Here is a 10,639-nt window from a genome sequence, read left to right on the forward strand (position 1 = left end):
TCGGTGTTTGACTGCAAGCAAAATGAAATTAAGTCACGCTGCCTGAGGACACTGATGAGGCCAAAGAATCGGCTGTAATTCTTTTTGTGCTGATAGAGTTTATTGTGCAAAGGCTAAAGACTGTCCACGCTGAATGAACGTGACCTTTAGGAGAGGTGTGGCATAATGTAATAAAAGACAAGAATCAGATTGCTCCGTTTACAGCGACACAAATAGATTCATTTCTAGGCCAAAAGAAACCCACAAATGTGTCATTTTACCCTGAAATATAATCTGATTTGTTCATAAAGAATAGAGTTGGACCACAAAATGTTGTATAAACTTGTCAGCTTTCAAGGCCAAGGTCCTAAGAATACGTAATATATTAAAACTGCTATTGATACTAAAGCACAGTAAATATAAGATACTTCAAGACTTTTGTTTAAATTATGTCCTAATTGGTGACTTTAATTTCTACCAGAGTCATTTTCTGGTAAGCATGTCCGACGGCTCGTTCTGATGGCGACTTGATCAGCTGCTCACTCAGTTTTACAAACTGTCTCGCACCAGCGAGGTTTTCCAACAAAATGTCTGTCATTGCACATGACCATTACACACGGAGGTGGCTATGAACAGTGCCCAATGTCACTAATTCATCACATGTACTGTACCTGTAAACCATCTTCAAGGTGATACCACAATCATCATGAAAGAACATCAGACAGATTCTTGACAATTAATTAACAGCTCTCACAGTTAAACAGACTTTTCAAATTGCTGCATAGTGCAGGATAATATAGAGAGATCACAAACATTGAAATAATGGCTTAAATGTAAGCTTAACTAAAATTATGATAATAGCATTCATCACACAGGCTCAGTGATTATGTAGGTTAGCCCAAGTAAGTTTATGATGGTGTCTCCAAGTCATATTTTACACAAGACAGTGAAGTCACAGTATGGTCTTCAAATGTCGGCCATTGAAAGTGTTTTGAAATTGCCCTTAAAAGGTTTAACTTCAGGATTTCTGCATATCACCTACCCTGTCTTGCGTCTTTCAAATATACCACACAGTATTTTGACAGTCTACAATCTGATACTTTTATCTAACTGATGCAACTATTTACTCTCATGCACTCTTTATTTCCTCTTTATGTTGAGAGTAGCCAAGGCCTTCACACTTCTGCATAAAAAAACACAAATTGATGCATAAGAATTCAGATCAGATCAGAATGTAGAAAATGAAGTGTCTGACACTCAAAATCTCCCAGAGAAGGCCCCCCAGAACCCCTCTTGATTTGAGTCCCTCTGACATGGGGCTGCAAGGTGTCCTTTATTTTTCCACCTGAAAGTATGAGCCTGACTGATTGTAATCTAAGCAGGATAAATCTTCCCTGCAGCTATCAGGTGACACTTACATAAAGGCAGAATGGCAAGATCTTCCTGTGCTATGTTGACGAGCCTGCACTGAGGACACATCAGGACAAACTCAACATGTGACACAAAGGACACACCTCCACCTGGAGGGCAGAAACAGAACAGCAGATCGCATTTTAAGGCTGTGTGTGTGTGTCTGTGTCCTGTAGTGGTAGATGTGTATGTAATCTTACTGAAAATAGTCAAAATGACAAATTCCAAGGCAAAAGCCCAGAATGACACCCAGAAAAAATACAGAGCATGTTTTTATGCTTTGATGACTGTAGGATCAAAAGTATGAATGGGTTTCAATGGCATTTTTTTTTTTTGCCTGAACAGTATGAATGCCTCAACTTTGTTTAAACAGTGTATTTTAGACTTATTGTAGGAGCTGAGCTGGAAACACAGATTAAACAAAAAAAGGAAAAAAAACAACAACACAATCTTGCCAAAATGTATGCAACATGCATGAACACAGCCAAAATTACCAAAAGATTAAGGGAGAAAAGTATGTAAAATGTGCCAGACAGTCAGGGATAATAAAACAATCCAAATATTAAAAATAGATAGAGCAGACCCTTGCACTTTACATAGTGTACAGCAGAAATGGTCATACAATAACTGTAATAAAAGATATGTCAATAAACTTAAATGTGAAATGCAGGAAGGAAAATTTCTTATTTTAAATAGAAAAAGACCATTTTTCATCCTGATTTGGTTTGTCATGTTTGTATTTCATAAATACAGACATGTAGGACCTGACCCCCTGACAGAAATGGCCCGACTTACCAACCCAATCAAATCAGCTGTCCCTCAGCCCGAGGCCAATGTGTCCACCAAACTTCAGGAAATCCATCCTGGGGCGTTTCCCGCTGACAGCTGGAGAGACTTACATGGTGAAAACATAACGTAGCGTAATGCAGAGGAGACAAAACCTGCAGAGTGAATCAAATCAAGACATTTATTTCCGTATCTGACGCATCAGGACATGTAATGTAATTTATGTTACATCAAAACACATCAACCCAAATGAAACTACATGAATCAGAATGATAGCCCGTGTGTGTGTGTGTGTGCGTGTGTGTGTGTGTGTGTGTGTGTGTGTGTGTGTGTGTGTGTGTTAGGCTATGGTACACAGCAACATTGTGGGGACTCACCTTACTTTTGCGGACAAAATACAAGCCACCATGAAGTGATAGAAAAACAGCTGTGTGCATGCATGCGTGTAAGTGTGAACATATTTTTATACTTATTGAATATTTACTTATTTACACATGTAATTTCTTCTGTTTAAATATACATATTGTGGAAAGAACCTCATGTAAATACACACACTGTCAAAGATAGAAAGCCTTACTGTAACCCTTTGAAACCTGGAGCAACATCACTTTTCTTGTACTGCTTTAAGACACATTTCGCAAGTATTTAAACATTTGAACCCTGAGCAGAAACAAAGAAAAAAAACTTTTAAAAAAGCTTAATAAAAAAGAGGTCCAGAAAGCTATATTTGTAATTATAATACTAATTGATTTAAAATTATTTTTCAAAATTATGGCAGTTTTCAAGCATTTTGGACATCTTCTTTTTTATTTGTTTACATTACGATTTAAAAAAAAAATAATAATAATAATAATTTAATGTATAATTTTTTACTAACTTTTGCTCATTTTCGGGTCATCTCTTCTTAAGCTGCTCACATTTTTGAAACAAATTAAGCCGCGTTTCAAAGGCTTAAAACAGAGGCAGCAGTGTGTTTGCTAGATTGTTTTCCTTTTTTTGTGAGCAGTGTGTGCATATTTTTCTGTTTGCCCTCACAAAGTGGTTGTGGAGTGTCCTGCTGTGAGTGTGCGCATGCAGTGTGACTGTGTGTGAGAGTGTGTGTGAAAGGAGTGTGTGTGTATGAGGCTGTGCACAGCATGTCTGTACCTGGCAGACATCAGGTTGTACAGTAAAGGATTGATGGCAGCACTGAGGTAGAAGAGGACAGAGGACACCAAATTGAAATACTGAGACAGATAGTATAAAAAATATGCGTGTGTGTCACTGTGTGTGTCATTGTGCGTGTCACTGAAGCTCGTGTGCGTATTATTATTGTACAGGTTGTTGGGTGACACAGCGTGTGTGTTTGTGCCTGACGACTGTGTATCCGCATCAGTGTGTGTGTTGATTTTGGTCTCCCCAGTCTCGAAGTGTGTGTCAGAGTGGTTAACGGGTTCAGTAACAGTCTGTGTGTTTCTGTCCAAGCTGATGTCAGAGACAGTGTTCATGTCTGTATCTGTGTGTGTGTCCTGTCCATCAGTGCCAGTGTCAAAAGTAAAAGAGAAAATGGTGCGACCCACATGAAAGGGCAGCCAGCACAGGACAAAAGCCAAGATGATCACACCTGTGGGAGGTGAGGACACAGAGGGGACAGAAATAAGGGGGTGATGTTAGAATCGTTCATATTTGAAGGAAAAAGTCACAAACACGTATAAACACATGCTACCAATGTAACAAAGGGCTGTCCACACCAAGCACTATAACTATGATTATAACAATAACAATGTGTGCAACCTAAATGATGAACGATAACGTTCTGTAAACAGCGGTGCAAAGCACGCACCATGCACTCCGCGAAAATGGCTATTGATGAGTGTTAGGGTTTTGCTGTTCAGTACGAGGAGGTCGAGGAGAAACAAACAAATAACTAGAAGGATATGAGTTCACCAAACCCCTCAAAGATGACAGCGAGAATCAAACACACTATTATGAGAGCTGCCATCTTTTGAAGACAGGTTTCATTCCAGCTTTGGTCTGAGTCAGCATCAGTTTGCTGACATTCTGGCAATGTTAAGTGAAGACAAAACCGACTTAAGGGGTTTTATCATATTTTATCATATCATAAAATTATCATATTAAGGTGATGTTTTTTATTCAACTCTCTGGACTTTTTTTCTGTTGTCTTATTTTCCTGATAGCAGCAAACAGCACCAGAATCTGCTCCTGACAAAAAAGAAGCACTGACTAGAGAGATGAGAGCTCACCCAGCATTTTGACGGTGTGCCGGTGACTCTGGTTTCTGCGGCTGCTTTGAGGGCGGAGCCACAGCGTCCGTCCAATTAGGCCGTAGACCAGAACCAGGATGCAGACGGGCACCAGGAAGTACAAGTTGGAGAGGATCATCATGGCTGACAGCAGGCCAGAGGAGACGGCATATTGCGTGCAGCGGCACTCTCTCCTGTCAACTTTTGCTCCAATAACCTTTTCTTCCCTTCCTCCACCTTCATCTTTTTTCTTTTTATTTCGGGGCCCCCCTTCAACTTCCAGCCCTCCTTCCTCTTCATCTGCTTGTTTTTGGAGTTTCATTTGTCCTGCATCTGCTTGTCTTCTCTCATTTCTTTCTTCCATTCCCACATTTCTCTCTCCAAACTGTTTTAACTCGCCTCTCTTTATCTCCTTTTCTCCCCATTTTATTCCATCTATCCCTCCATCCACTGAGGCCATGTGTCCACTTCCTCTCTCCACTCCACCTATCAGAAATCCTCCCCGCTCTCCGTCTCTGCCTGTCCACCCTCCGTCCTCCCTCCAATCCCTGAGCCCCGTCTCCTCTCCCCCAACTTCCTCCACGCCGACCATGAGTAGCACCGGCGCAGCGCTGACGGCAGCGCCCAGCCACAGGCAGCCAATGAGAGCCTTTGTTCTGTGCCGTGTCACCAGAGTCTTGGCTGTGATTGGCCAGCAGACCGCGAGGTATCTCTCCAGGGACAGGAAGGTGATGTGGAGGATGGTGCAGAAGGTGCAGCACTCTGAGAGGAACACGGAGAGTTTACAGATGAGGTCTCCTAAAGGCCAGGGTCTGGGCCTCCACAGCTGCAAAAGACAGAACAATCATTTTTATGCTGCTGAACTTTTTATTCCACCTTTAATCAGGTGTGCTCTGACCGTGTTTTAATGGCATATTCTCAGATTACAACCTTGAATGCTTCATTTCGTATCTAGACAAGCGATGGATGAAGTATCCGAAAGTCACACTTGTGTAAAAGTACAGATATCTTACCAGAAAATGACTTTGGTTGTTTAAGTCACCTGTTAGAATATTACTCAGGTAATTGCCTCGAATTACCTGATATTTACTGTACTTGAGTATCAAATTTAATATTATTACATTAAATATGCTTAAGTATTTAAAGTAAAAGTACAAGTATATGTTGTTAATAGAAAATGAAGCGGTCAGAATTTTGAGAACAATGGATTTTAATTTATTTCTTTGTAACATACACCACTATAGATTAATACTCAAGTCACTCTGGGCCATGAGCACAGTTGAATTGTGTAAACTGGGATCCCAGTATTTGCTGGGAATTCTGATTAAAAAAAAACTGTTTTCCTAAAAGATAAACCTGCAGGCGGGAATCTCACATTACCATACAGTATGCTGTATGCATGTTTGTACGAATATCCCAAAACAACACCAAATTGCTGCATGTTAAAGATTTATTGTCTTACCACTGCACGTAGTTATAACCTCAGGTCAGTAATAACAATAGTCACACACTCCGATATAGTCAATATATTCAAGATGGTTTTAGAACAAGTGCACAACAGAGGATCAAATGATTCTTCATGATGGTAGCCTACCAACAATGTTATTCAACTAAAAACATTATAATCTAACAAATCATATAATAAAAACTTGCACTGCAGTTCCAGTTGAAAATTATAATATTTCTTGCTAGAATTTCTGGTTTTCTTAGTAAAAAACTTATATAGCTGGATACAACTATTTATCAAAATCCTCTACAATAATATTAATAGCATTGTGGTAAAAATAATGAAAAACAGTGAAAGACAAATAACTGCATCAGGCAACCGTCAGCTGACAGTGCTGTTGAAGGTGTGGATAAGACACTCACTATGAACTGATTAGATTAAAATTACAGTTGGGAAAAGAAGAATTTTAGATTTTAACATTATTTCTATTTTAAGTATGATGGATGAAAAATGTGTGTGTGTGTACCTTATACAGCTCCAGCGGCAGCAGCAGGAGTATGAGCAGGTCACTGACAGCCATGCTGCTCAGGTAGAGGTAGGTGGAGCTCCTCATGTGAGGTCGGAGCCAAACCACCAGAATCGTCAGAATATTTCCCAGAAGCCCGAAGAGCATCAGTGGTATATAAATGACGGTCACACACACTAGAAGATGAAATATGGACATGTTTTATCAGAACCACTTTGTATTTATGACAGTATTTTTTTATTACAGTGGAAATACCGCAATGACCCAATAAAAAAAACAAAACACTTTTCATGGCACTGCCCTGAAATGCAGGGATGATTGGCTAATGATTTAATGATTGTAGTTTTCAAACATCGATCTGCAGCTTGGCAGGCGCATCATCCACCGTTTTTCAGGCCTTTATCCTCTAGTGTGTTTTTTTTTTTCAATCAAACCAATCTGCTCAGGTTTCAAAGGGTTCAGATATATGAAAGTTGACGATTATCATGCCGTCTACATTTGTTGCAACAGGACTGAAAATCTCACCTTTATTTTATTTTATTTTTTTAAAAAGGAGACTTTTTGAACACATACCTCCATTTTTAAAAAATGTCACTGAATTTAGAGACAAAACATTTGAACAACCAGAATCCTTCTGTTTTCATTCCTTTAAGTGTAATTCTGACTCATAGTGACAATAAAAATACTAATACTAGTATTTGTGATTTATGTTTTTTCTTTTTTGCATTTCTTTTCTTTTCCGTAAAATCTTGCGAGGTGCATCTTTATATTTTCATTAACCATTTTACAAGAATATTTAGCTCTAGTTTCTTTTACCCACCCAACTCAATCAGTCCAAACACAGGTTCCTCCCAGTGGCAGTCTTGGTTCGAACAGTTATCTGTAACACCAGATGTGAGGCCACAGTTTTCGTCTTCACAGCCGCTGCCTCCGCCTCCCATCTCCATGAGATCCATGATGGTGCAGGTGGGCTGGGCAGAGCAGCAGGGGGAGGTATGTGTGTGTGTGTGTGTGTCCCAGGTTACAGAGCGCAGAGGTGACGCACAGCGATGGATTTCCAATCTCAGCTCACACTGAAGGGGATGGTCACGGAGGAAAAGTCTACAAAAGAAAAGAAAAAAATATGCATTTACCAGAAAACTCAAAATCCAATGCTCCAATGTTTACTGAACATATGAGTGAAAAACATGCATATATATATGCAAGATGAATACATGCCACTGTTTGTTTGTTATTTGTTCCAAATCATGAAAAGATAAACATTAATCCTTTTCTTGTGCTGCATTTAAAAAACAACAATAACAAAAACTAAAGCAAATTGATGTAATTTTTTCAAAAAGGCAATGAGCAACTTGGTGATTGATGTTTTACATATTAGTAGATTTTAAAAAGTATTTCAAAACAGCTATAAACAGATTTCTGGGTAAAAAAAGAAAAAACTACCATTAAATAGCATAACAACTAAAACTACCTTATCATATACCGACCATTATAGCATATTTTAAATTATGCTACAAAATAATTAAGATGTTTTAAGTACTTTTTCGAATTTTATTTTATCACTTTCTTTTACATATACTTTTTTAAAACTAATTTTCGGGTACTTTTTTTGCACTTTTTAACTAATTTAACTAACTAAACACTTTTGGTGCTCGTTGCCCTCTTCTGAAAGAAATCAGTTTGCTTCAAAGGGTTAACCCCGACAATACTGTACACATATGGAGGTACACATCTAATACATCAACACAGTTAAGATCCATTTATGAATGCAGTTTGATTCCTAATTACGTTTGTTGTTGTTGTTTTTTTGTCACTGAAACCATCATTACCAGAGACAAAGAAGCAATTAATGAGTAAATTTATCATTTTCACATCCACTAACAAAACTATCTGTTACTAAAACTGTACATTAGTGATTACAGCTGTACAAAATGATACACAAACACATGAATTTAAGGTAAAATGATATACTCACTGGTTGAGAGGAGCTTCAGCGTCTGGTGTGTCTCTTTGCTGTGATTATACACTTGTGCTTTGGCCGTCTCTCTCTCTCACACACACACACATCTATGTCACCCCCCCCCACTCACTTTCACCTATTGTTTCTCTCTCTCTCTCTCCACCTTTCTTTCTTTCCACCTTACATTTTCACCTTATTTATATTTTCAACTCATTTCCATGTGTCCAACATCAGTCCTAATCATAACTATTAGATATTCACTCATTTTCATAATTTTAAGCTTTTAAATGCCAGGTTTGTTATTTCTTAATTCGTTCAGGGCCTCTGTCTCCTCTTCATTGAGGTTGGGTCTGGTCAAGACAGGTTGAAAGCTGTTATGAAAATATTATATGTCAGCTTTGACCAGGGCAGTGATTTCTGGTGGCAGTTGGGCCAGAGGTGGGGTCCAGTTCAATTTGGGGTGAAAAGTGGGGGGTCTGCGTCCTTTTTGTTTTTAATTTTAAAATATGGGGACAATTTAATTCTCCCATGGTATTATTATAAGTCCCATCTGCTTTGTTCAATAATTTTGTTATTGCTGTCTGTGTCTGGGATAAAGTTGAAACCCCTGTTAAGTAAAGGGAGTTGTAGGGCGGTTAGTTTTATTTTTTTGGCCAAAACCATGACATTTTTTGACCCCTCCTGAGATGGCAGGCTTATGGGAACCAATAGTTTACATAGTGGGTAAGGGTTAGTTTTAGTGTTAGTGTTAGGGTTGGGGTTGGAGTTGGGGTTAGGACAGGGGAACTGAGCCCGTCTCCAAGAGGGTCCGGGAGGTGCACGGGCCTTCCACCGATCCCCCCCGTCATCCTGGCCCCAACCCCGCTGATAGGAGCGATTGCGCCCTCTGCTGTAGCGGACCTCTGTCCACCGTCCATCCGGGACCCACGCCATCGTGCGTGTATGAGTGTCCCTTTAATGTGAGCGTGTGTGCGTGGGTGTATATGTGTGTGTGTGTGTGTGTGTGTGTGTGATTTGTCCTCTGTGCTTTGAGCTTTGTTATTTATTAATAAATTTTGTATGTGCTATTTTTTATAAGGTCAATATGAAATGAAAGAATGTATTTATTAATGAATGTGTAACTTTTTAAATGATATGAGTTGAAATGAAAACCAAAAAAAGAGAAAAGTAAAAAAGAAAAAAAGATTTAGTTTTTAAATGAAAATAAAAAAAGAATTTATTTTTGTGGCAAAGAAGCCGAAATAGTGTTTGCCTGCGGCGACGTTTCGACCTAGAGAGGGTCTTCTTCAGGCCAAAGCACACAGAAAGAAAGAGTGAAGTCTGTCTGCTGGAGCTTAGAGTGAGAGCTGTGTTCTCTTTGAAAGTCTGATGCAGAGTGAGCCTCTGAGGAGGCGTGTCCTGACACATTCCCCACACTGCTGTCTCCCCCAAGCTCCGCCTCCCCTCCCTGTCCATCCAACTGCCAAAAAATGTTTTTAAATGATTTTTAGCCCTTTTAACTATATATGCAAGCCAATGATATTCCCCATTTATGTTTTGTTGCAGTTTTAAAAATTTATTTATTCCTGTTTTTTGTTTTAATTATTTATTTGTTTTAGAGAATTGTAAATGATTCAGTAAGTTATTAACTTGTTTTTAGCCCTTTTAGCCATGAATTTAAAGCAGTGTTAATCTTCATTCATTTATTATTGCAATTGTAAGAATTTATTTATTTCTGTCTGTTGTACTTTTGATTATTAACTTGTGTTTTAGGTCTCCTTTCTTTTTTATTTAGGATTAAGGTTAGGATTAGGGGTAGGGGTTAGGGTTAGGGTTAGGGGGTTAGGGATTAGGTAGGGATTAGGGTTAGGGTTAGGGTTAGGGGTTAGGGGTGGGGAAGTATCCCCCTCTCCTTTCGGAGAAGGGAGGTGCCCTCGCCCTCCATCCAAAGGACCTGTCCCTGTCCTGGTCCCAACGGGGTTGGGTGGCCTGCTGGCGCCGCCCACCGCGGCGGACCAGCGTCCAACCCTCCTCAAGGGTACCCATGCAATGGGTTTAATACAGTATAATATATAAAAAAATGTACAACAATGAATTAAAATACAATAATTTTTAACTGCCAATGTATAAACATATATGTGTCAACAGTAAAAAACTAAAGAAGGCGTGCCGAGACAACGTTTTGACTGAGTGAGGTCTTCCTCAGGTCAATTTAGGCACGCAAAAAACTAAAGTGTCAAAGAGGCTGGAATGATGTGACTCCCTCAGAGGTGTAAGATGAAATGAGCACTCTCCTGAAGTTGAAGCTT

The 10,639-nt window shown here is 39.3% G+C and overlaps 1 protein-coding gene across 1 annotated transcript; it reads right to left on the reverse strand.

The window, feature by feature from the left end:
- Positions 1-2,477: 2,477 nt before the first annotated feature.
- Positions 2,478-7,347, reverse strand: LOC121956834 (growth hormone secretagogue receptor type 1-like). Its single transcript, XM_088091295.1, has 5 exons — positions 7,212-7,347; positions 6,392-6,567; positions 4,419-5,244; positions 3,682-3,778; positions 2,478-3,420 (listed from the first exon to the last, which is right to left on the reverse strand). Exons 1-5 carry the CDS (start codon positions 7,345-7,347, stop codon positions 3,207-3,209), a joined length of 1,449 nt encoding a protein of 482 aa, XP_087947421.1. The 3' UTR covers positions 2,478-3,206.
- Positions 7,348-10,639: the final 3,292 nt, after the last annotated feature.

The sequence above is a fragment of the Plectropomus leopardus genome, chromosome 18, assembly GCF_026936395.1.
Source record: "Plectropomus leopardus strain MGB_pleo_1.0 chromosome 18, ASM2693639v1, whole genome shotgun sequence".
NCBI classification, from domain to species: domain Eukaryota; kingdom Metazoa; phylum Chordata; class Actinopteri; order Perciformes; family Serranidae; genus Plectropomus; species Plectropomus leopardus.

What these genes read in the sequence shown, in the direction of transcription:
- LOC121956834 (XM_088091295.1), bottom strand. Translation starts at nt 7,347, where the DNA reads ATGGATCTCATGGAGATGGGAGGCGGAGGCAGCGGCTGTGAAGACGAA. An exon ending in GCACACCGTCAAAATGCTGG is followed by an intron (nt 3,779 to 4,418) that starts GTGAGCTCTCAT and finishes CACCTCCCACAG; the next exon opens with GTGTGATCATCTTGGCTTTT. An exon ending in ACTGGCACTGATGGACAGGA is followed by an intron (nt 3,421 to 3,681) that starts CACACACACAGA and finishes ACACGCATATTT; the next exon opens with TTTATACTATCTGTCTCAGT.